This window comes from Hippopotamus amphibius, chromosome 9 (assembly GCF_030028045.1).
Source record: "Hippopotamus amphibius kiboko isolate mHipAmp2 chromosome 9, mHipAmp2.hap2, whole genome shotgun sequence".
NCBI classification, from domain to species: domain Eukaryota; kingdom Metazoa; phylum Chordata; class Mammalia; order Artiodactyla; family Hippopotamidae; genus Hippopotamus; species Hippopotamus amphibius.
Window position 1 is genome coordinate 83,190,823 of NC_080194.1, and position 27,656 is coordinate 83,218,478.

Genomic DNA, 27,656 nt, shown 5'->3' on the forward strand with positions numbered 1-27,656 from the left:
TTCATTTTCAAAATAGAATTTATTTCTGTAATAAAGAATTAAAATATGGCTGTGAAAGTAGAATATAGAAAAATATTTAAAATGTGCAACAGTAATTTTGAGTAAAGGTAGTTAAGCACTACAGTTTATGCTCAACTTCTACTTGAAAGACCAATCATATGTATTATGAACCACCTCAGAAAAAACATACCTACTTGCAACTTTAATTAATAATTATAATTCAGAAACAGGTTTATACACCTGGTCATGCCCTTTTAAGAATCTAATTACAAATCTTGGGGATATATTTTTTGAAGCTGGCTTCACTTCACAGACTGATAAATTTACTGTCCCAAAGTCACAAGCTTGTCTTTTACTAATTCATCCAGGTAATTAAGTTACCATGAAGGAAACATGTACTTTTTGGAAGAAACCAAATGTTTTGGTAAAAATGGGACAAGAGTATCATTTTCCATTATGTTGGTATAAAAGCTGGTAAGCTCACGTATCCCCAGAGCTTGGTTTCCACCAGGTGGGTCTCAAATTCAGACACTAAATGCAGATGAAGAAATATCTAGTGAATTCTATCCATCCCTTCCCCAAAGTTTTACTTACATTAAGATATAGGTATTATTTGTATGAAGAACATACAAAAAGAATTGGAAAATGTTTGACTCGAGGGAAGACAACTCTTCAGGGACTATTGTTTGCAGTTTGCAGAATAGGATAATCTTCTCTAGGAAGAATAATGTCCACATAGCAGCACTATATTCACCAGGAATCCCAGAGCCAGTGGATCTATCATGTGGCAGGAAGCCAAACCTTCTGGCTGCTCACAACATCACTCAGCTTCCCTTTAATCTTCAGGAAGTGTCTCTTGAATTCCAATCCATCGCCCTATATTAGGAATAACATCCAAAACTAATATTAAAAAAGAGAGAGAGAGAGACTGCCATAAAACCAAACTTTCTTTAGTGGTAAGTGGAAACAAACATCCATGGATATGCCCAGCTACAATTATCTTCAGGTTCTCTTATGAAGGCAAAATATCTCAGTAGAAGAAATGGCTACATAAATAATTGTGACTTGACTTTGGGCTCATCACTGTTCCCACCACACTAGGCCCAGAAAGCAGAAACAATGATATCTTGTCCACTCCAAGTGTTGGTATCTCTGGACCTATGTTACTGTTTTTCATAGGCAACGGGAGTTTATAAACTAAAAATAAGCTACACAACTACACTTTAAGTCTTGCTGCAATAAAGCCAGTGATTCAGCCACTGTGGCAACAAAGCCAGTGATTCAGTTATAAGATGTATTTCATTACAATGGGATCTTAATTTAATTCCATACCAAGCATCTGGACAATAGTATTGCAGCAAATCTCCAATATAAAAAATGTGACCAACTCCTCCAACCTCATTTAGAGCCACAAACAATCTTTCAGGAAATAGACAAAATGTATTTTGGTCTCATATATTAAGGGCTTTAAAACTGCAACCTCAGAATCACTAATTTCTAAAGAAAGAATCAGAAATGTCAACAAAACTCCATATATATGAGTATTAATCAGAGTAGCTTGTAACAGATAAAGCTTCATTAATTATAACGTGCAAACCTTTTGACAAATCATAATTTTTATGAAAAAAATACTAAATACAAATTCAATAAGAAAAAGCTTAGAATACTACAAAATATTAAGGGTAATTATTTTAAAGATAAAAATAATTTAGGACTATTTTTATTTTTTATTTGTTATTTACAGATTCTACAAAAAACAAAAGCTTTTATAATAAGGAAAATGTCATTTGAAAAAATTCTTTTAGAAGAATAGATAATGACAAGAACAAATGTTCATAATATTAAACTAAAAAAACCAAGTTGCCACATATTTACAAACATGATGCTGCTAAAAAAAACTCCACATAAAAGTATTTCCATATAGTATATATTATAATTAATAGTAAGGTTACTATAATACAATATCAAAAATAAATCTGTGTTCTCTTTGGATGATAAAATTACACTTGATTCTTATTTTCTTCTTTATACTTTTTTTGTTTTTAAATTTTTTTGTGTGTGTGTGCATCATGAATTTATTGTCCTTATCTCAGAATTCTTCAGTAATGTTTTGGCCACTCTAATTTTATTTCCACGGAATTTATATGCAATTTTTACTTACTATTAGTTAGTTGGAAAATTTGTGTGTGTGTGTTTTTAAAATCTCTAAAATGAACATGTGATACTTCTTTGAAAATAGCAAAACAAAGTTTTTTCTTTTAAAAACAGTGCTATTCTACATACCTTAGAAAGCCGAAAGTCAACCAAGATCTTCTCATCCATTTCTACCAAATTCACTTTGAAAATGAGTTTATTGTTTCTTCTATCAGTTGTTGATACAGTAACCTGTGACAATAAAAAAAAAAAAAGGTCAAACCAGATGCGTGGGTAGAAAATACTCTAAACAAAAACTATAATCTCAGTTCAGTGATACTACTGGGATAAAAATTTGAGAGGTGCTTCTATAACAGGGGCAGTGGCAGCTGAAATTCCACTCCTTCCAGGATTTTCCTCTCCCAAAGGCTATGTGTATGTCCAACCAGACCGACCTGTAAACAGGATGCAGCTCCATTATCAGGGATTGAGTCTATGTGAACTCTTAGCAGCAAAATAAATTTAGTATTTTACCAAAATACAACTGAAAGAAGAAATAATTGAAAAGAATAAAAATGGACCAAGAGGGAAAGCAAGATTATTAAAACATAAGAAAGAAAAAGAGGCCAGATTTGTGGGTAAAAAGCTACAACGGTGATCAGAAGATGGAGAAGGTCTTGAGAGGCCTTTCAGCTTCCACTTTCAGTGTTTCAGAAGCCCAAGCTAGAAGACTGACATGGAAAGAAAGGCCCAGACAACAGCTAGCACCAAGACTGCCAACGTGGATGAGGCTATCTTAGGCCACCAGCCACAGAAAAGCCATCAACTCCAGCTGGATGAATGAACCCAAGAAAGATCAGCAGATTTGCCTAGCTGAGCCCAGCCCAAATTACAAAAATATTTTTAATAACTCTCACTTCAATAAATGACTATTAAAGAAACACAGGTGTACCACAATTGTACAACACTGGAACAACATTATGTTCTGGGAAAACACAAGATACTCAGCACACCTGAAGTAGGTTATTGAACTTCAAAGACAAAGAAAATTCTCCAAAGATTCAGGTAGAAAGAATGAATTGAGGAGTAATGTCAGTAAAAATGGCAGATTAAGAAACTTCAAAAGCACATTAACTCCACAAAAGCAATGAAAAAGCTGGCAAAAACTGTCAGAATCAACTTTTTCAGAACACTGAAAACTAACAAAAAGCTTGTAGCAACACACGGGAACTCATACAGAAGAGACGAAACTCAGTAAAAACTGTGAGTTTTCTCACATTGTAACTACCTTATTCCCAACCCCACTCCTCAGCTCAGCAATAGCCTTGAAAATAACAGTCTGCATTCCAGGTCCAGGTACAAATGCAAGAATAAAACTCACTCATAAACTATCTTAAGCTGTTCTATCTTCCTGAAAGCCCTGCTCAAAACACTTGTCTTTATTTTGCCAGCCTAACTACAGAGAACTTGTGCTAAAGCTGCCACCTGGGGAGCATTTATCAAAAATACTTACAGGCAAATGCTTTAACCTCTGCTTACTGGCAGAGGTAATGGAGAACAGTTGGGGCAAACAACAGACCACCTGGAAAGGCTTGGGAGTGAGATGTTTTTGATGGATAAGGGTTCTGAAAATCTCTCACATATTCCTGGGACTCTAAAAGGCTATACTCATGTCCAGGGCACTGTACATGGTCAGGAAAGGTCTGAGCAGGCTCTAAGCTCTACCTCTGACTGACCATGAGGCACTGCACAAGCAGGAAGTGAAGGCTAAGGCAGAGCTGTAAACTGCCTGGCTGTGTATCAATGGCATGCCCCAACACACACACAGAACCCCTCTGCAAAAACTAGATTTTTTGGTTCCAGGAATTTAAGGAACTCTATGATTAATCATTAGCTGAACACAGAGCTAACAGAACAAAGATTTCAGAGACCACACACAACAAAAAATACAGACACTACAATATTTGATCAGAAACGTCACTAAACAATCAAAAACTACATCAAGTGTCAATGATAACAAACCCTGGGAAGAGGGGAAAATCTATTCCCAGAGTTGTCACATTATAATATTCAAAATGTCCAGTTTTCAATAATAAAGGATAAAGCATACAGAAAAATAAGAAAATATGGCCCCCACACAAGAAAAAAGGAATCTATAGAGACTATTCCTAAAGAACAGAAAGAAGAATGAAGAAAAATGAACACAGTCTAAGAGATCTGTGGGACATCATCAAGTATATCAGAATATGCACAACATGAGTCCCAGAGAGAGGAAAGAATGGAGCAGAATGAACATTTGAAAAAAATAATGGCCAAAAACGTCCCAAATTTGAAGAAAAATAATCTACACGTCCAAGAAGCTGAATGAACTCCAACTAGGATAAAATGACAGATCCATACCAAGATACATCATATTCAAACTGTTGAAAGACAGTGACAGAGAATCTTGAAAGCAGCAAGAGCAGGTGACACATCATGTATAAGAGAGCCTCAATAATATTAACAGCTGATTTCTCATCAGAAACTACAGAAGCCAGAAGGCAGTGGAATGACACAAAGAGCTAAAAGGAAAAAAACTGTCAAGAAGTCCCTATCTGGCAAAACTATCCATCAAAAATGAAGAAGAAATTAAGACATTTATAATTAAAATCTGAAAGAGTTTGAAACAACCAGACCTGCCCAAAAAAGAAACAGTAAATGAAGTCCTTCAGGCTGAAATGAAAGAACACTAGATAGTAACTCAAATCCACATGGCAAAATAAAAAATATTGGTAAAGATAATTTACATAGGTAAATACAAATGACAATAACAGTCAGTTTTGTTGTTTGTAGTGTCTATTTTCTCCCTACCTGATTTTAAAGACAACTACATAACGCAATAATTATAAATCTATGTTGTTGGGTACACAATGCAAACCATAATCAAAACAGAACTAAAGTGGCCATACTAATATCAAACAAAACACTTCAAGAGACAAAGAAGGACATTACATAATGTTAAAATGATCAAGAAGATACAGCATCAAGAAGATATAGCAATTATAAACATTATTTAGAATCCAAACTCGAAAATTTATGAGGCAAAAACTAACAGGGTTAAAGTAAGAAATAGAGTTCAGCAAGAACAGCTGGAGAGTACAACATCCCACTCTCAATAATGGATGTAGGGACTTCCTGGTGGCACAGTGGTTAAGAATCCACCTGCCAATGCAGAGGACATGGGTTTGATCCCTGGTCTGGGAAGATTCCACATGCCACAGAGCAACTAAGCCCATGCACCACAACTACTGAGCCTGAGCTCTACAACCACAACAATTGAGCCCACATGCCACAACTACTGAAGCCTGCTCGCCTAGAGCCCATGCTCCACAACAAGAGAAGCCACTGCACTGAGAAGCCCACGCACTGCAACAAAGAGTAGCCCCTGCTCTCTGCAACTAGAGAAAGCCCACGCGCAGCAACGAAGACCCAACATATCCAATAAATTACAAAAAAAAAAAGGATGTAAAAATTAGACAAAGATAAACAAAGAAATAAAAGACATGAACAACACTATAGTGCAAGTGGACCTAAAACATGCCCAGAAAACCTCATCCAACAATAGCAGAATATACATTCTTCTCAAGCACATCTGGAACATTCTCCAGTAGAGACCATATGTTAGGCAACAAAACAAGTCTCAATAAATTTTAGAGAATTAAAATAGTACCAAGTATCTTCTATGAGCACAATGAAATGCAATTAGAAACCGACAACAGAATGAATTTTGGAAAATTCACAAATATGTGGAAATGAAACAACATACCTAAATAACCAAAAAGGAAATCACAAGGGAAATTAGAAAGTTGATATGAACAAAACTGAAAACTCAAAATATCAAAATTTATGGGAAACAGCAAAAGCAGTGCCCAGACGTACATTTATACCTTAAGCACTTACACTAAAAAAGAATGATTTCCAATCAATAACTTAGCATTCCACATTAAAAAACTAGAAAAAAATAGCAAGGTAAATCCAAAAGAAGGAAATGATAAACATAATAAAGAGAAAAGATAAATAAAATATAGAATAGAAAAATAGAAAAAAATTAATGAAACCAAAAGTTGGTTTTTTGAAAACATAAATCCAGAATAAAAGTAGGATGTTACTACCCACTTTACAGAACCTAAAAGGCCTATAATACTACAAAAAAATTTTATGCCAACAAATCGGATAACCAAGATGAAATGGACAAACTCCTAGAAATACACAAACTCCTACAAATGACTCAAGAGGAAACAGATCCATAACAAGTGAAGACATTGAGTCAGCAATCAAAAAATTTCCAGCAAAGGAAAGCCCAGGACCAGATAGCCTCACTGTGAATTCCATCAAACGTTTGAAGAATTAATATCAATCCTTCTTAAACTCTTCAAAAAATAGAAGAGAAGGAAATAATTCCTAACTTGTCCTATGAGGCCAGTATTACCATGATACAAAAGCCAGACAGCACAAGAAAACTACAGACCAAATTCCTTATGAACACAAAAAAATTTCCAACAAATATCAGCAAACTGAATCTATCAACACACTAAAACAATTATGCACCATGATCAAGTGGGATTTATCCCAGGAATGCAAGATGGCTCAAAATATCAATACAAAAGTCAATTATTGTAATATACCTTATTAACAAAGGAGAAGAGGAGAAAATCCAACATGATAATCAAAATAGATGCAAAAAAGCATTTGAAAAAAATCTAACATCTTTTCATAATAAAAACACTCAACAAGCTAAAATTAAAAAAGGACCTTCTTCTACCTGTTAAGGGGCATATGTGAAAAACCCAGAGCTAACGTCATACTTAATGGCAAAAGACTGAAAGTTTTTCCCTAAGATCATAAACAAGAAAGGATGTCTGCTTTTACCATTCCTATTTAACATAGTGCAAGAAGTCCTAGCCAGGCACTTAAATAAGACAAATAAATGAAAGGCATCAATATTTGAAAGAAAGAAGAAAAACTATCCTTATTTGCAAATAACATGATCTTATATGTAGAATATCGTAAACATTCTGCAAAAACACTACTAGAGCTAATAAATGAGTCCAGCAAAATCACAGGATATAAGTTCAGTTTACAAAAATCTGTGCATATCTAGCAATGAACATTTGAAAATTAAAGAAGAAGAATTCCATTTACAATAACATCGAATAGAATAAAAATCTTAGGAGTAAACTTACCTAAGGAGGTGTAAGACTTGAACACTGAAAACTACAAAATACTCTTTAAAGAAATTAAAGACCTAAATAAGTGGAAAGATATTCCATGTTAATGGATTGGAAGACTTAATATCATTAAAATGGGAATACTCCCCAGACTAATCTACAGATTCAATGTAATCCCTATCTAAATTCCAAATACTTTTTTTTTTTTACAGAAATGGACAAGCTGATCCTAAAATTCAGATAGAAATGCAAGGGACCATAAATAGCCAAAACAATCTTGAAAAAGATATATAAATGCATATAAGAAAATGGTCATCATCATTAGTCATTAGGGAAACGCAAATCAAAAGCACAATAACTTAACATTTCACACACAAGGATAACTATAATTAAAAAAAAAGACAATAGCAAGTGTTAGCAAGGATGCAGAGAAACTAGAGCCCTCATACATGGCTGGTAGGAATGTAAAATGGTGCAACTGCTTTGGAAAATCATTTGGCAGCTCCTCAGGAAGATAAACAAAAAGTTACTATGTGCCCTAGCAGTTCCATTTGCAGGTATATACCAAAAGAAATTGAAAACATATCATTCTGAACTGAAATTGTGTCCCCTCAAAGGTGTCCCCCATTTAGCAGGCCCTAATCTAATCTGACTGGTGTCTTTGTAAGAAAAGGAAATCAGGATGCAGAAAGTGACAGATACCAGGGATGTACGTAGAGAGAGGGCAGACCATATGAGAAGGCAGCAAGACAGGGGCCATGCAAAAGCCAAGGTTTCAGAGGAAATCAGCCCTGCCAGAACCTTGATCTTGGACTTCAGTGTCTAGAACTGTGAGAAAATAAATTTCTGTTAAGCTACCTAGTCTATGGTATTTTGTTATGACAGCCCTGGCAAACTAAAATACCTATGGTCACATGAAAACTTGAATGTTCACAGCAGCATTATTTGTAATAACCAAAAAGTAGATACATCCCAAATGTCCATCAATAGATAAATGGATAAACAAAATGTAGTCTATCTATACAATGGACTATCATTCACCCATTAAAAGGAATAAAGTATTGATAAATGCTACAACATGAATTAACCTTGATAATATAATGTTAAGTCAAAGAAGATAAACACAAAACGTCACATACTATACAATTCCATCTACATGAAATGTCCAAAAGAGGTAGTCCACAGAAAGTATATTAGTGGTTGCCAGGGAGGAAGGAATGAGGAATGATTGCTTGGTGTGGAGTTTATTTAGGGGGCAGTGGAAGGTTCTAGATTTAAATGGTGATAGTTGTACAATTTTGTGAATATACTTAAAACCACTAAATTGTACACTTTAGAGTGGTTAAAGTGCTGATTTTTATATCATGTGAGTTTTAGCTCAATAAATCAACCTGGAAAAAAAAAAAGAGTGAATTATCTGCACAAGTGAGAGGAAAATCAGGTTGGCCTCAGATTTCTGCACGATAATATTTCCCCTTAACTTTGAATTTTGGAAGCTTACAAATCTATAGGATAACTGGAAGACAGTACAATAAATAACCACAAACGCTTTATTGGCCTTATCAACCTAGATAAGCATGTTCACTTATCTTTTTTTATGTGATTGTCTTTTCTTTTTCTTAGTTTTTAAACTGTTATAAATGGCACACACTTCACTATGTGTCTCGTGCAGACATTCTCCTACAAGCCGTATTATGATCACACCAAAGAAATCTGACACTGATACAAAAACATTATCTAACATAAAACCCATATTCAGATTTCCCCAATTCTTCCAATAACATCCTTTTCAGCTTTTTTTCTTTAAAAATCCATGATCCAGTGAAAGATCATGTATGGCATTATTTATCAGGCCTCTTTAGTCTCCTTTAATACAAAATATTCTTCTCTCTTTGTTTTTCATGACATTAAGATTTTTGAAAAGCCTAAAGACAGATTAGAATGTCAATGTTATTATATAAATATGCTATAATAATGTAAACAACAAAAATTGGTAGATGGGAACTGGGGAGATGGAGGAAGTATGGGATTGTCCATGGGTTCTTTCATAGAAGGGAGTTGATTGTTAACTGTCACAATTTAGGTACATAGTTTTAAAGAAATTAATCTTAGAGAAGTCTTTTAAGAAATATTATTTCTTAAGGTAAAGAAACATTTACTTAAATTTCTTCAATTTCAAACACATATGGGCACCTTATCTTTGACAAAGGAGGCACGAGTATACAATGAAAAAAAGACAGCCTCTTCAATAAGTGGTGCTGGGACAATTGGACAGCAACATGTAAAAGAATGAAATTAGAACATTTCCTAACACCATACACAAAAATAAACTCCAAATGGATTAAAGACCTACATGTAAGGCCAGACACTATAAAACTCCTAGAGGAAAACATAGGCAGAACACTCTATGACATCCATCAAAGCAAGATGCTTTTTGACCCACCTCCTAGAATCATGGAAATAAAATCAAGAATAAACAAATGGGACCTCATGAAACTTAAAAGCTTTTGCACAGCGAAAGAAACCATAAACAAGACTAAAAGGCAACCCTCAGAATGGGAAAAAATAATTGCCTATGAAACAACGGACAAAGGATTAACCTCCAAAATATACAAGCAGCTCATGAAGCTTAATACCAAAAAAGCAAATAACCCAATTCACAAATGGGCAGAAGACCTAAATAGACATTTCTCCAAAGAAGACATACAGATGGCCAACAAACACATGAAAAGATGCTCAACTTCACTAATCATCAGAGAAATGCAAGTCAAAGCCACATTGAGGTATCACCTCACACCGATCAGAATGGCCATCATCACAAAATCTGGAAACAACAAATGTTGGAGAGGGTGTGGAGAAAAGGGAACTCTCCTGCACTGTTGGTGGGACTGTAAGTTGGTACAGCCACTATGGAAAACAATTTGGAGGTTCCTTAAAAAACTACAAATAGAACTACCATATGATCCAGTAATCCCCCTCCTGGGCATATACCCAAAGAAAACCATAATCCCAAAAGAAACTTGTACCATAATGTTTATTGCAGCACTATTTACAATAGCCAGGACATGGAAGCAACCTAAATGCCCATCAACAAATGAATGGATAAAGAAGATGTGGCATATATACACATCGGAATATTACTCAGCTATAAAAAGGGATGAGATGGAGCTATATGTAATGAGGTGGATAGAACTACAATCTGTCATACAGAGTGAAGTAAGTCAGAAAGAGAAGGACAAATATTGTATGCTAACTCACATATACGGAATCTAAAAATGGTACTGATGAACTCAGTGACAAGAATAAGAACGCAGATACAGAGAATGGACTGGAGAACTCGAGGTATGGGAGGGGGTGGGAGGTGAAGGGGAAACTGAGACGAAGAGAGAGAGTAGCACAGACATATATATACTACCAACTGTACAATAGATAGTCAGTGCGAAGTTGTTGTATAACAAACGGAGTCCAACTCGAGGATGGAAGATGCCTTAGAGGACTGGGGCGGGGAGGGTGGGGGGGACTCGAGGGGGGGGGAGTCAAGGAAGGGAGGGAATACGGGGATATGTGTCAAGGGGAGAGTCAAGGAAGGGAGGGAATACGGGGATGTGTGTATAAAAACAGACGTTTAAATTGGTGTACCCCCAAAAAAATAATTAAAAAAAAAAGAAATATTATTTCTTAAGGTAAAGAAACATTTACTTAAATTTCTTCAATTTCAACTGTTTCTTTTTCAAATTAAACTAATTACTTTATATTTTTTAATTATCCTGGTAACGATAGTTTTTTACTCAAATATTTAATTTTTTCTTTAGGAAAAGATATAACAGAATGAAACTTACTTGATTCATACAACTTTTCTTCCACTGATAGCCCAATTTCTCACAAGTCTCTTTCAAGTATTGATAAGATTTATCTGCATCCAATTTGGTAAAAAATCGTGTCATTCTTTTGACCAAGCGCTGCCAGGGGTTCTACATGTCAAATAGAGGAAAACTGAATAAATCATCACCAAGACCATTCATATCATAGCCATATCTGGTCTGAAAATTCTTTTCTCTGACTTAAGATTCTTATACAAAAGAGTCTCCCCTAATTCTCTCCTCCTTGTCAAAAAAAAAAATTTGTATCAAGTGTTAATACTATATTTCTTAGATTTATACATTAAAAAAAAAAAGACTTTAAGACAATAAAAAATAAAGGGCTGCCATTATTTGAAAAACTAAATCCTTTACCTGTGAGGACCCTGGGGTGCCAAGTAACTGACTATTCAGAAGCATATGATCAGGACATGTGGGCTGGGAAAAACTGATCCCTTGCACCAGTTTATCAATGTATGAAGGACTGCTGTCCCATAAGGAAAGACCTGTCCGTGGTTCTGGCTGAGAACTGGAGTACTTCACGTTTTCTTCACTGCAGCATTAAGATATGGAGAAAAACATATCTTTAAATAAAACTCATCAGGCCTTTCTTATATCACATTACCATTCTCACACTGATAAAAATTATATTCATCTTAAGAAAACAATATATACGAGTATTATTTTTCATGGAGACTATAACATTCAACAATTACTTGATCTTTTATTAATTAATCTTACCTAGAAGCATTGTTTACTGGAGAGAAGTCCAAATTGGATTGAATATGCTTAGAGAATCCGCCAGGAGACTCTGGTACACCACCTGAAGTGACTCGGGGCCTCTTTGCCCCTAAAAAAAGAAAACATAAATACAAACGCTTTCAAGTTTTCTATGTAGATATTTTTTAATTAACCTAGCTAGCAACTCGAAGAAGTAAAACCATATCTAAATTCATTTATTTAACACAAAATACTTACATACAACAAACAAAACACTTATTTAACAAAAATACTTATTTAACAAAGTACTTATTTAACAAAAATACTTATACGACTTATCCTACATGATTTCATGAGAAACATGGTTGTTATGAACTTACTAGGACTCACTTGTCAAATTGTACAGACTACACATTTCATAAATCCTGATCTGTAAGTATGTTCCAAGTACAGCGTATCATGTTAAGGCCATAATTTTATTGGTACCATTTATGGTAACAGAACAGTGTTCTATGGAGACTCAAGAGACCCTGCTAAAGGACCAAAACTTTTTAAAATAAAAAATAAGTCGTGATAATGGCAATGAATGTTATGGATCTGCTCTACCCAACCTTCTTTGCTCCTCTGGAAAAGCTTTACCAGAAATAATCATTACACAGAATATGATGCGACTATACATTCATGGCTACTACCCTCAGCTGGATCCTCAACGCTGGCAGTCAGTCCTGTGTCTGTCTCTAATCAGTTTCCTCTCCCTCTCCACACAAAGATTATTTTAAAACGTCTATACTCCTGTCAGATTAACCAAGACCACCCTTCGGGACCTCATTACTTAGCATATAATACCATCTTCCATTTCACAAAGCAAATAAAGTCACTGGAAACTCCCTCAACTTGCCACTACCAAATGTGCTAACTTACTTGCATTCCTACCCATCCTTTCCACCCTTCCATCCTCCCACTGAATGTTCATCCCTCTACTTGTACTTGAGCCCATACCCTCCTTTTTCCTCAGCGACCTTGATGCTCTTTTATTCCCTCTCTCTCAGACTTTTAGCCTTTTCCTTTCAAATGGATCTGCCCCCAAACCATTTAAACATGCTTAACTTTAGCCAACCTTTTCATTTATCAATCCATTCATTCAAATATTTCATTAAGCCTACCATGTTAGCAGCCAGTAAAATGAGAGAAACAGCATGTTGATATGCCGATAAGGAAGATCCAGTAAAGAGGGAAGAGTTAATAACGCAGGAGAAACAGAGAAGAACTGCTAGACAATGTCCCTGAATAAGCAAAAGAGAACTGAGCCTAGTGCACAAGAGAAAGGGCTGGCTTATATCTGGAGCAATTTACCCAGAGCAACAGTGGAGAAAGCAGAGTATATGAGCTCAGAGGCAGTTAGTCAGGTGGATGGAGATGGTGATAGGAGTTTGTTGAAGTTCCCTGTTATTGTTTCTATTTCTCAGCAACATAGCAAGTAGTGCCACCAACTGAGAATGAGGATGGAGAAGGAGGTATTAGAAGTTAAAGAGAAAATGAAAGGTATAAAAATGTGACTTAGGAGAGTAGGGATGTGAAAGAAGTGGGGAAATGCATTATGATTGCCTGGAAGGATTAAGGGCCCACTTGAGATCAGTGATCTTGAATCTAAAGCGGACATTCCTGCATATTTTTCACCAGCTGCAATCAGCTGTGGAGGTATAAGTGTAGAGTGGGTACAAAACTGGATTAAACTTGGGTTAGATTTTGCTCAGTAAGTATGATGAAGAGAGAATGGGCAGGGAAGTTGAAGATACATGTAAAGAAATCATTATAGTGACTAACCTTGGGATTTAAAATAGTGAGCATGGAACCCGGGACCTAAGAAGGGGGCAGATAAAAGATGTGAAAAGGTAGTAGAATTAATGGACTGCAGGTCCAGGCAGGGTCAAATGATGGCTGGAGTCAGGGTACTAGAGGGAGGAAACCAGAAAAAAATATACTGGTGGTCCAAGCAGGATGCTTGAAGACATGATCAATAGAGGAGAGAAAGTCAAGGAAATGTGAGCTCAGGATAATGGAAGGACCATCTAAATGAATATTTAAATCACCAAGAACCATGACAAAAATCACATCAAGAGTTGTGTTGGAGAGAGCGACAATGTGGCAGGAATTTTGATTTGAGGTTCAGAAGTTGATTATTACAAGGAAGGAATAGTGGGTAGTAAAGTCTAATGATATGATTCAAAATGAAGGGGGGAGGAACGTGGGAAGAGGACAAGGGGAGTGACAATGAAGAAAGAACAAGGAGGATGTCTGCCCCACTCCCAGATCAAGGGTACAAGGGTGCAGGAAAGAAAACACTTACCAGCTGAGAAGCAGTGTCCTCAGGGAAGTGTTTGGATTTCAATTAGAATAAGGTGAAAGAAACATTCAGGGAAGAGTTAAAAATTTCTCATTCATCTCTAGCTATTGTCCTCTCTCAGCCAAACTTCTTCACTGAGCTCTCTACACTCTGCTTCTTAACTCTCTTTTACACTAGAATCACTGTACGAGAGTTTACTCTTAACTCTCCACCAAAACTGTTCCTCCCAGGATGATGAATAATTGCCAAATCATGGAATCCACAGGACAATTTTTTAGGCTTCATGTTATTAATTCACTTAACAGTATCTGCTACCGTCATGTATTTTCTTCTCTTAGCCTCAATTACTCCAACATTCTTCTGATGTTCCACCTCTTTGGCTACTTTTCTGTTTCTCTGGCCTCCTCCCATCGCTTAAACATTGGCATTCCTTAAGATTTCATATACTCAATCTAATCCACTACAACAGTTTAAATCATCATCTATTTACAGAAAACACCTAAATCAACATCTCCAGTACAGACCTGTCTCCTGAGTTACACACATGCCGGTACACATGCATGTGTGAGCGCACACACACACCCTCCTATGAGACAGTTTTACTTAACTTCTCAAATTCAAATAAAATGTCCAAAATCAAATAAAATTTCCCTCCAAATCTGTTTTTCCTTTTGAGTTACACCCAAGTAAGTGGTTTCACCACTTACACAGTTGCTCAGACCAGAAAGGAGACATCTTTGATTCCTCATTCTCCTTCATTTTCCACATATGAACAATTACCAGTCCTATCAGTTTTAGTTGTTACATTTCTATGGAATCTACTTCTTTCCAATCCCATTGTCACTAACCTAGTCCAACCTACCATCTTCTCATATCTAGGGTCAAAAACAATGAAAAAAGGACTTCCCTGGTGGTGCAGTCAATGGTTAAGAATCCACCTGCCAATGCAGGGGACACGGATTCAGTCCCTGGTCCAGGAGGATCCTACATGCTGTAGAGCAACTAAGCCCACGCGCCACAACTACTGAGCCTGCATTCTAGAGCCCGAGCTCTGCAACAAGAGAAGCCATCCCACAATGAGAAACCCACGCACTGCAATGAAGAGTAGCCCCCACTCACCACAACTAGAGAAAGTCCACACACTGCAAAGAAGACCCAACGCAGCCAAAAATAAATAAATAATAAAATAAATCTTTAAAAAAAAAGAAAGAAGAAAAAAGTAGCTAGAAAGATCTTTTGAAACCAAATATGTAAGCATGTCATTTCCTTGCTTAAAATCTCTCAAAAGGTTTTCCCAGCAGCCATCAGTTAAAGCCCAAGATCCTTAATGTAGCTTATTATAAGGTCCTCCACTGCTTGGTTGCTACCTACCTCTCCAACCTCATCTCAAACCTCCTCCCTCTCCCCATTCTCCATTCACTTATTTACTCAACAAACACTTACTGAATGCCTATGATGGACCACACACTGTGCTAAGCAATGGCGATGCAACGATGAACAAGCCAGACGTGGTCCATGCCATACTGGTCTTCTCTCCAGTTCCTCAAATGCACCACCTCTAACCTCCAAGACATACCAGATGCTGCTTCCATGTTCAGAATCTGCCACTCATCTTGCTACTACTCTTCTGGCTAGCTCCCCTTTAATCTTCAAATCTTAGATTTAATGTGAGTTCCTCACCAAGATAAGTGTTCTCTGTCACTTAAGACTTGGTCAAATTCTTAGCTATAGTACCCTGACTTTCCACTTTACAATTATGAATGACCTTAAAATTATTTTTTTATATTTCTGGTTTTTGTACTAGACATTATAATCTCCATGAGGACAGAGACCACAGCTATCTTGTGTTGTTGACTTCACTGGCTTTACAAGTACCTTTTCTTTCACAGAAAAAAAAAAAAAACTTGTATTTTAAGGATACTACCTTTCTTGAGTGGTTTGTTGTACCATCTATCTTTTTTGATGTCTGGGATGGTGATCCTTACTGATGGATTCTCAACTAGGATTTTATGCAGCAGAGCTGAAAACAAAACATTAAGACAACATTTACAAAAGAGTCACGAAGATTAGAAAAGCCTATAGTTTGTGGTGTAGAACACACATTCTCTATTGCTCCCTTTATGTCCAAATATTATTTTGGGGGAACAGAGCGAATAAAGCTACTAAATTTTTGCTTTAATTTCATGCAATTGTTCTTTGCTACTATCTATATCTTTGAATATTCTTCCTAGATCTGACTCTCAGTTGCTTGCAAATAAATAGAACAGGAGCCAGGTGGAAATGTTCCTCTCCACTTGATGATATTTACACAAAGATACCAAGAACACCCTCTTACCCATTTTCAATACCAAACTTCATGGTTCCAATATGTCATATTAAGTCCTTATTCACACAATTTTATAAGGGAAATTTGCTTGCCAATAACTTTTTAAGAGACAGTAATAAAAGCAATCATCATCCTTAGGTATCTTAACTACACTGATAAAGAATTCATACATCTCCCAACACCACAACAATTTTCTAATGGACCAAAGATTTAAATGAAAACAATAAAGCCATAAAAACATAAATGAAAACATAGGTAATTTTTTTCACTGCGGAGTAGAAAAGACCTTTCCAAACATGACAATGTAGTCAGAAACCACAAAGGACAAGGTACTAGATTTTAATAAATAAAAATATAAAACTTCTGCATGTCAAAATAGCATAAACAAAACAAAAATACATGACAAAGTGTCAGAAATATTTGTAATAAATACAAAGATCTAATGACATTAATATCTTTTTAGGACTTCCTAGGTGGCGCAGTGGTTAAGAATCTGCCTGCCAATGCAGGGTACACAGGTTCGAGCCCTGCTCTGAGAAGATTCCACATGCCACAGAGCAACTAAGCCCATGTGCCACAACTACTGAGCCTGTGCTCCAAAGCCCGTGAGCCACAACTATTGAGCCCATGTTCCACAACTATTGAAGCCCACGTGCCTAGAGCCCGTGCTCCACAACAAGAGAAGCCACTACAATGAGGAGCCCATACACCACAATGAAGAGCAGCTCCCGCTTGCAGCAACTAGAGAAAGCCCGTGTGCAGCAACAAAGACCCAACACAGCCAATAGATAAATTAAATAAATTAAAAAATATATATATATATCTTTTTAAAAGACCTCATATAAAGTAAAAAAAAAAAAAAATTCTTACCAAAAATGAGCAAAATAGACAAGTCCACAAAAATAGACAAAAAGCTAATAAATATATAATGGATACAGAACTTCACTGGTACTAAATTTAAAATAAAAATAAAAATAAAAACCAGAAAACATTTCTTATAGGTAGGCCTATTAGATTAGTCAAAAGAAATGTTTAAGGGACTTCCCTGATGGTCCACTTGTTAAGACTCTGCACTTTCACTGCAGGGGACACGGGTTTGATCTCTGGTTGGGGAACTAAGATCCCGCATGGCACGGCGTGGCCACCACAAAAAAGAAGTTTAAATGTAAAATAGACTGTGATGAAATGGTACAAACTTTCTGGAAAACAATTTGGCAAAGTAAACAATAATAATTAAAAACTGTATACATCTTTGGCCGTGCAATTCCACTTCTAGAGTTTTGACTTTAATTAAATAATTTACAGGTGTGTGCAAAGATTAAGTTATATGGATGAGCAATCATATCTCTTTCACAACAGCGAAAAATCAGAAAAAACTCTGAATCTCTAAAAAGGTGAGATGGGTAAGTATGGTAAGGCATGTCCACATAGCAGAATACCATCACAATTCTTAAAAACAGCGATGTAGACCTACAATTATAGTCAGGAAAAAAGTGTTCACAAAGTATTAACACACAAAAAAAAAATGGTTACAAAATAATATGTATAGTGGGATGTCATGTTTTTGTGAAAATGCACATATTTATAAATAATATACATATATAACAAACATATACACTTATAGATATTTTACTACAAAATACAGAAGTACATATCAAGCAACAATACTCCATTAAAAATTAATAAAACAAAACAAAGCAAAAAACAACAAAAAAAGTACGTATCAAAATATTAAAAGAAGCTATTTCTAGTGCTGGGATTATACAGTTGAATTTTTTAAATTTTTTATTTATTATCTTTCTAATTTATCTACAAAGATCATGCATTATTTACATAATGATTTAAAAGATAAAAAGAAATAAAATATAAGGAAAAAAAAATTCAAACAGTACTAGGCTTCATTATCCAAGAAATCAGTACTTTGTATCAAGATAACCCAGTTACCTAGAGGAGCAGAATCGATTTTTTTCCAAGGGTTGAGGTATGTTTTTTTTTCTTTCCAATCACAATATTCCTGACAACTATCACTAGGCTGGTCCCACGGCAATTCTAAAAAAGAAACAAGTCCCGGTTTTCTAAGTGTTCAATACATTATACAGTAAAGATTTTAAGGGAAAATAATGACACAAATCCATTAAAAGTTTCCTCTGAATTAATTCAACATGGTTTCCAAACTAAGAATGATAACTCAAAGAAATTTTAGAGGCATTTCTCAAATAGATAATCCACCTCTTGCCTTACTCTTTCCAAAGTATTTACATGAATTTTAAAAGAGAGAGCTACTGTGTTATTTCATTTAATAGCTATATATACTTCATTTTAAAAAAATCTTTGGGATTAAAAGTTCCAACTTTGTTATAAATAAGTTAAAATTAAAATACTATCACATAAATATGGATCCCCTTAATTTATTTCATTCACTTTGGTATAAGAAACCTGGCTTTCCAAAGGACAGGAATTTTATCATGATTAAATAGCTCTTACCTCCAGCCAACATTGCAGTAAGTACTATTCCACAGGACCAAACATCAACTGGTTCTGCATGAAATTCTTTTCTTTTTAGAAGTTCTGGAGCAACATACGGTAAAGTGCCACACATCTTGTTCAATAAACGCTCACGATTATTATGCCGAAACACGGTTGCCAAGCCAAAGTCAGAGATTTTGAGGTTATCTAAACCAAAGGAAGAAAGGATGACACTGGATAAAAATGTTTTGTGAACAGATATATTTAAAGGAGTCAAGTTTACTGGAAAACCACTGGTGTTACTTCAGATTTGTACAACTTCTCCACCTTAAAATGACCAAAAAGAAATTAAAAAAAAAAAGAAATAAAAGACATCATCATATAGCTAAAACTAGAAAAAGGCCTCATGGTTTCTATTAACTTAAGCAAATATTCTCAATACACAAACAGTATGGACCAGGTTAAAGAAAGATCCTGGAGTCAAAAGGGCCTTCTAGAAAAGAGCACTCCAGACTTAAACAATGAAAGCAGAGCCATGCCCTCATCGGGTTGTGCAGAGGGCAGGAGGGAGACATCAATAAAATGCTAGGCACAACCTTCTCAGAAGTGGACAAACCCAGCTGGCTGGAAGAAAACATGTAAAGACAGACTGAAACTAAAGACACAAACCACCAGACCTTCTTGTCAAGGTGGCTAAGTTTAGAAGAGGGGGAGGAACTCTACAAAAAACAAACCAAAAGAACAAATTTCCACTCTAACTTCCCATCTTCAACACACACAAACTGTAGGTAAAACTTTCACCTTAACTATACCTAGTAAATATCTACTGTAACTGACTGACCACTGTGCTAGCCAATGTAGGTAGATAAACTACTGAAGACTAACAATAACAACTGCCCTGGGACTTACCTGGTGGCACTGTGGTTAAGAATCCACCTGCCAATGCAGGGGACACGGGTTTGATCCCTGGTCCAGGAATATCCCACATGCCATGGAGCAAATAAGCCCATGCACCATGCCACACAACTACTGAGGCCTGCGCTCTAGAGCCCACAAGCCACAACTACTGAGCCCACGTGCCACAACTACTGAAGCCCATGTGCCTAGGGCCCGTGCTCCATCATAACACGATCCAATTTTTATATTGGCCAGTGCACTAATTTATAGAATAGTCATCACTGTTCTTTTTTTGGTTGTTTGTTAAAGCTAGAAACAAATGTTCCAAAACAGGGGATTGATTCTTTAAAAAGCAACGACATCCACCCAATATAATAATGTAAGCCATGATGATGTTTACTTGTATGACTTGGGAGGTAGCTATTGTAATTATCCCTTTAACAGCTATATATGACACAATCTTGACAAACCACTGAGATTAAGAGTTCCAAGTTACCAATAAGCAGTGATCACTGAAAATACTAATGGATGACTACAGCATTCCTTAGTTTGTTGTTTCACTATGTCTGTGACATAATACTCAGAGAATTGTATATAATACATTTTATTATTTTTTTTATTAATTATTAATTTATTTTATTGGCTGTGTTGGGTCTTTTTTGCTGTGCACCGGGCTTTCTTTTCGGCTGTGGTGAGTGGGGGCTACTCTTCGTTGTGGTGCGAGGGCACCTCATTGGCTTCTCTTGTTGCGGAGCACGGGCTCTAGGCACGTGGGCTTCAGTAGTTGCAGCACATGGGCTCAACAGTTGTGGCTCACAGGCTCTAAAGCGCAGGCTCAATAGTTGTGGCGCACGGGCTTAGTTGCTCCGCGGCATGTGGGATCTTCCTGGAGCAGGGATCGAACCTGTGTCCCTTGCACTGGCAGGCGGATTCTCAACCACTGCGCCACCTAGGAAGCCTCATAATAAATTTTATATCGAGTGTGGTTACTTCTGAGAAAAAGGCACACACATGTGTGAAGGAATACACAGGAGGACTTCAATATATTGGTAATGTTCTATTTCTTTTTTAAAAAAGATTACTATTGAATAGAAACAAAAGATTACTTATATAATATGCAAGATATAAAAATCAATATAATCAATATACACTCATTTAACACCTAGTTTAAAAACATTCTATTTCCTTTGAAACCTCCTATAAATCCTTCCTTAAATATATTCCCTTTCCTAACTGCATTCCCTCCTTTTCAGAAGATTTTATGTAGTTTGAAACCTATACTAATCAAAAAGGGACTGAATTTGTAGATGAGGAATGGGAAGAATTGATTATAATAAAAGCTAATAGTATTTTAGCTACTAGTATTCAAAAAGTAATGCACATAGAATGAAAAATAGGAGCAAAAGGAAGTCTCCCAGCTGGTGGTCTCATTTCTCAGGATTCATCAACAGACCATTCTACAGTTCCTTTCCCCCATACACCAAATTTTTTGAATATCTAAAACTTTGCTATGTACTTTATGGAACAACTTACAGAAGGCCAAATAACCAAGGAAGGATCTTAAGTAGCTAGGTTAGTAAATGGGTTAATAAAGATACCTAAAAGATATTTAACCAAAATATTAACACTGGTTATAACTGACTAGTGGATTTCTGGTTATCTTTCACTTTCTTTTTATAATTTTGATCTTATTTCATGATTATTTTTACCTTTATAAAGAGAAGAAAACCCACTATTTTTAGTTTGGGAACAAAGTTTTCATATTCCAGATATTATTACATACTCTTACCTTCATTATTTATATATGCTGGCTTAATTTATCCCCTTGTATGAAGGTCAATTATAAAGTTCAGAAAGAGGTTAGAAGGAGGCTGACAAGAACATACACCAACTCTTATGATGGGGTACAATACTGCCAGAAACAATAAACCTCAGAGTTGGACAAGATGTGAAAAGTACTTTGGTCCAACTAGCCAAGCAATGTTTAAATTCCCTTTACAATATCCCTGATAATTAATAATCCAGTGTTTGAGTCTCATGTTAAAAACCCACTACAAATCAACCTATTCAGTTTCTGGACAGACCCATTAATGAGGGTCATCCTTGTACTTATCCAAATTGCTTCCGTATAGTTTTCATCCACATATTGTGAAGAACTGTATTTAACAATTAGCAAGTTTCCCTTGAGTTCCTCAATTGTTCCTTATTTTACATAGTTTCTAGCCCTTTCATCATTCTGGTCACTCTCCTATAAAAGTGCTTCAGTAGTCTACATGCTTTTCACAGTACTGTCTCAAATACCCACCACTCCCGCTGTGGCCTTCCAGAGAAGTGCTGGACTGGTGCCTTCCTCATTCTCACTTTATCACCTTGATTTTCCAATGACCAAATTACACTGGTGACTAATATGAAGTCTGCTGCCTAGTAAGTCTTTTAAAACCTTCTTTGCTGCCAAAGACATGCCATTAAACTGTACTTATTTTGTTAGTTTTTTTCACACAAATACTGTATGTGTTAAATCTGACCCACCTCTTGGGTCTGCTAAATTCATTCATCTAATAAACATTTTTGAAAGCCTACTATTTGCCAGGCACTATTCTAATGCATTAAACAAAACAGACAAATATCGCTGCCTCATGCAGTGGATATTTGTCACCTTTTTTGATCCTGATTCTATAAGCTAACACTTACATTATCCATCCCTTTCAGTGTTTTATGACATCCATAAAATATAGCTAAAACCCCTGCATCTTTATCCAAGTCACAAATTAAGAAGAACAAACACATTAAGGCTAAGGTTCAGGGTATTTCAATTTCCTATTTTTCGCCCTGAAATTTCAGTAATGCAAAAGCCTTGATCCTGCCTTTGTATGGCTGTATTAAAATGATTTAGGGGGTTTCTCTGGTGGCGTAGTGATTGAGAATCTGCCTGCCAATGCAGGGGACACAGGTTCGATCTCTGGTCTGAGAAGATCCCACATGCCACGGAACAACCAAGCCCATACACCACAACTACTGAGCCTTCGTGCCACAACTATTAAGCCCATGTGCCACAGCTACTGAAGCCTAGAGCCCATGCTCTACAACAAGAGAAGTCACTGCAAAGAGAAGCCTCAGCACTACAACGAGGAGCAGCCCCTCCTCGCCGCAATTAGAGAAAGCCTGCGCACAGCAACAGACCCAACACAGCCAATAAATAAATGAATAAATAAATAAATTTATTAAAAATAAATAAATAAAATAAAATGATTTAGAAAGCAGTGACAAAATGCTAAACTTACCCCTTTCATCCAATAGGAGATTTTCTGGCTTAATATCCCTGTGAGTTATTCCAATACCATGAAGATAAACCTAAGAGAGAAGCAAAGAAAAGAATACCAGAATAGGGAAACTTACTTCACTAACACTAATTTTAAGTTAAAGAGACAACTGTACCTACCACCCCTGCCATGAGTTGATGGAAGAACCTCTGAGCATCTTGTTCAGGCATGCCTATATCTGGCTCTATAAGAATTAATTATGAAAGTTAGTTTACCAGGTAAATATAACAGGCACCAACCACACAGTCTCCTAATTCTAAAGTTAAACATTTGTGTTGTACTTTAGCAAAGAGAATCTAATGCTAACAATTAAAAGATTCTAGTACATATATACTTAATAACTCATATTTCCCCATCTGTTAAGTGGCAAAAATAAATTAACATCACAGGAAAATTACAGAGAAATAACAAACTATTACCCAAATCAGAATGGAAGCTATACCTTGAAAGCCCCTACTTATACTAACCATGATTTGCTTGCTATCCTTCAAATTCTCCCCTCACTTCCTCTAACTGCTATGCCAGTATTTTTTCCACTCCTGAAATGTAATTGCCCAAGTGGAAGCCTACACAAATCTAAGTTGATTTCACTAAATACTTAACAACAAATTTAAACTTCATATAATTTGTCGCACTACTACAAAGCCATGAATGCCTGTGAAGTTCCTTCAGGAAACACGGTTTTATTAAGAAAGGTTCTACTGTCAGTTATCTTTCTATATTTTTATCACCCTCATTAACTTTTGATTTCTTTTATACTCAACTCTTCCCTGAGATACATATTGGAGATTCTAATAATCACTTTTTAACTGTTAATACAATAGCTCTAAATAATAAATTTAGATCCACAGAATATATTTTATATACTTCTTAGTGTTCTTTAATATTAAGACTTTGAATCTGGGGGCGGGGGGTGAAGGGGAAACTGAGACGAAGCGAGAAAGTAGCACAGACATATATATACTACCAACTGTAAAATAGTCAGTGGGAAGTTGTTGTATAACAAAGGGAGTCCAACTCGAGGATGGAAGATGCCTTAGAGGACAAGGGCAGGGAGGGTGGGGGGGACTCGAGGGGGGGAGTCAAGGAAGGGAGGGAATATGGGGATATGTGTATAAAAACAGATGATTGAACCTGGTGTACCCCCCAAAAAAAAATAAAATAAAAAAAAAAAAAAAAAAAAGACTTTGAATCTACACAGAACATTTAAGTCGCAAACACAGAATTCACTTAATATGTATAAAGCAATCCTAGAAAATTCTCAATTATTTCACTTATATAACAACTTGCTATTATTTTGGATCTGTAAATGTATGCAATTTCATGAGACTAAAATGTCTACAAAGGAAAAAAACGCATATGCATACAATACATCGCACTTATGATACTTCACCACGAGACAACAGTTTATCATTCTTAAACTCTATAAAACAGCAGTCCCAACGAAAATCACTTATACAACTTGTGAAAATGCTTTCTTTGATGACTCTACGTATGTAGTCAGTTCACATAAACTGCAAAAACAAGAAAATTTACTGCAATTTCACTACTGCATAAGCAATTCTGAATGGACAATGAACAAACAGCAGTCCCAAGATTAAAAAACAAATTTAAAAACTTATTTAGCAGAAGAATTATCTTAAATCTTTTCCATACCTATTCTATCAAAAAGTTCTCCCCCACTACAGTACTCCAGAAATAGATACTGGATATTGCCTTCTCTCCTGTGACCATAGAATTTCACTACATTCTCATGATTTAACATTTTATTGATACAGATCTCTTTCTTAATGTTTTCTGGACAGTCTACGGCACGCTTCATGTCCACAATCTTCACCGCAACTGCTTCTTCAGTTCGTCTATTCACAGCAAGTTGAACTCTAAAAAGAAAAAGGAAGAGTTATAATATTCCAGACATTTGCATTCTGTTTCTTTTAAAACATCAAAAGTTAAACATAACTCATCCAAAACTATTTTACCTTTATTAGTTTCTCCACCTGGGAGAAACCATTGGAATGGTTTTTGCCATGTTCTCAACAGATACTACTCCTTTCTGAAATGTGAAGTATGATAGCTAGTGTGCCAAAGAAGTCATTATGCTGTACATCCAAAAGTCATGTAACAAATTCTTGATAAACGAAAGTGGGATAATAGCCGTTCTAGGCCACATCACATATACACATGCTCTTGTTTCTCTTCTAATCTTACCGAGATATAGGTGACATAAAGCACTGAAACAATTATCACAATAAATTTAATGAACATCCATCATTTCATATAGACACAAAATTCAAAAAATAGAAAAAATACATATTTTCCCTTGTGATGAGAACTCTGTGTTTACTCTTTTAACTTTCATATATAACATACAGCAGTGTTAACTATATTTATCATGTTGTACATTACACCCCTAGTACTTATTTATCTTATAACTGGAAAGTCTGTACCTTTTGACCACCTTCATCCAATTCCCCCTCCTCCCACATCCTACTTCTGGTAACCACAAATCTGATCTTTTTCTATGAGTTTGTTTTTGAAGTATAATTGACCTACAACACTATGTTAGTTCCTGTAACAAAATACTGATTCAATATTTCTATACATTTCAAAATGATCACCATGATAAGTCTAGTTATGTCGCCATACAAAAATGTTACATAGTTCTTGACTATACTCCCCACACTGTACATTTCATACTGGAGACAAATTTATTTTGCAACTGGAATTTTGTTCCTCAGGTATTTCTCTCTCCTCTCCACCATCCTCCCCTCTGGCAACTACCTGTTTGTTCTCTGTATCTAACTCTCTTTGTCATGTTTGTTCATTTGTTTAGTTTTTTAGCTTCAGCCTATTAAGTGAAATCATACAGTGTTTGTCTTTCTCCGTCTGACTTATTTAAACTTAGCAAATCCTCTAGGTCCATCCATGATGTACCAAATGGCAAGATTTCATTCTTGCTTTATTCATTTAATTTTAACAACATTACCTAACACATTAATTCGATACTATATGTGTCTACAGTAACTGTTCTAAATGCGTATGGGATATGCCATTTTACAGAGGCACACAAGGACATTGAGAAGCATGCCTAAGAACACAAAGCAAAGGCCAGTAATGTAACTCCAGAGTCTGTTCATTTGCTTATTAACCACTCTGTTTAAACCCGAGGAAGGAGTATGCGGGAGGAGAAAGTGACTTCAGAAGTCTCTTCTAGCTCTTTAGGAAGGGAATTATTTTTTTAAAGAAGAAAAAAAATTAGCCCTTACAAAACATTGTGTAGCTTCAGTTCCCCAAAGTTTTGGATTTCAAATGCAAAGATCTGTTCTCCAAAACTACAAATATGCACTCAAAGGAGACAACAGACAGAAAACTAAAGCAAGTATCAAGGCAGGGTAAAAGGACTCAAACTCACTCTCCATAGGCACCTTCTCCCAGGGTTTGCACCAAGTCCCAGTCTTCCACAAAGGGCACTGCCATGACTCCACTAAGTCCCGCGGCTGTAAAAGCAGGAACCCAGAAAAGACGGTGGATGAGGATAAGCTTCAATCATCTGTAAAGCCGCTGAGCTCCGCCTCTTGCCGTGATTCCTCAGATAAATCACAGTTCCTGGTTTCCCCTAACGCCTCATCCATATTTTACCCAAGCCTTTAAAGCACAAACAAGTATTCTAAACCCTGACATTTCGTTAGTAACTCACAAGTCCCATTCCCACGCAAACCGGAGGCTGAGACCCCGCCTTCCAGGCGGCAGAAGAAATGTACTAGCGGCGCTGAGGAGTTGGAGGACCGCTGCTTTATGGTGGGGGACTGGGGAAGGAGGTCAAAGGTGAAGGCTCGGGTTAGAGTAAAGGGATGCGGTCTGGTGGCGGAGGAAATGGTAACTACGAGAACCGCAGCCGCTCCTCCCCACCCGTTCACTCCCAATTCCCACCCCCACCCCGTCCCCAAAGCCAGGAGGGGCCCGGGGCGGGGCCAAACTGCCCCCAGAAGCGGAAGGAAGGGCTGGGTGGCACGCAGACGGGGCTCCCAGCCAGCGGAGGAGTCTTCTCTCCAATCCCGGTACACCGACGACCGCACTCCTCCACCCTCCGAAACCGCCCCTCCGCGGGAGTCTCTCCGATCCTTTGGGCTCGGCACCGAGAGCTTTCTCTCGCTGTGCCCCTCCTAAATCATGTAGCCCCCGAACTCCGGCTCCAGGCGCCTTTCCCACTCTACCGGCCGCCCTTCCTCACCAGGCCGTCCTTTGCCCGCCACCACAGGAATCCAAATGCAGGGTTTTTCCCGCCAAAACTTGCTGGCGTCACATTGTCGCAAACGCACGCTCCCTTGCCGTAAAGCAGGGAGGCGCGCGTGCCCGCCCCGGGGGCTGTGCAGATTGGCCGCGCCT

General features: G+C 36.7%; 1 protein-coding gene across 5 annotated transcripts; it reads right to left on the bottom strand.

Moving 5' to 3' along the window:
* Window positions 1–27,572, bottom strand: CHEK1 (checkpoint kinase 1). 5 transcript variants are annotated; one of them, XM_057748663.1, is made up of 15 exons: window positions 27,502–27,515; window positions 26,683–26,767; window positions 25,479–25,501; window positions 25,250–25,323; window positions 24,927–25,150; window positions 23,390–23,454; window positions 23,232–23,301; window positions 19,072–19,260; window positions 18,532–18,636; window positions 16,186–16,281; window positions 11,939–12,047; window positions 11,573–11,750; window positions 11,180–11,311; window positions 2,284–2,385; window positions 1–876 (listed from the first exon to the last, which is right to left on the bottom strand). In XM_057748663.1, exons 5-15 carry the CDS (start codon window positions 25,090–25,092, stop codon window positions 781–783), a joined length of 1,308 nt encoding a protein of 435 aa, XP_057604646.1. In that variant the 5' UTR covers window positions 25,093–25,150; window positions 25,250–25,323; window positions 25,479–25,501; window positions 26,683–26,767; window positions 27,502–27,515; the 3' UTR covers window positions 1–780. The 5 variants fall into 5 exon arrangements, with proteins under 5 accessions (XP_057604646.1, XP_057604645.1, XP_057604648.1 ...); XM_057748662.1 differs by lacking the exon at window positions 25,479–25,501 and having other exon boundaries at window positions 27,502–27,550; XM_057748665.1 differs by lacking the exons at window positions 25,250–25,323; window positions 25,479–25,501 and having other exon boundaries at window positions 27,502–27,572.
* Between the last annotated feature and the right edge of the window lie 84 nt (window positions 27,573–27,656).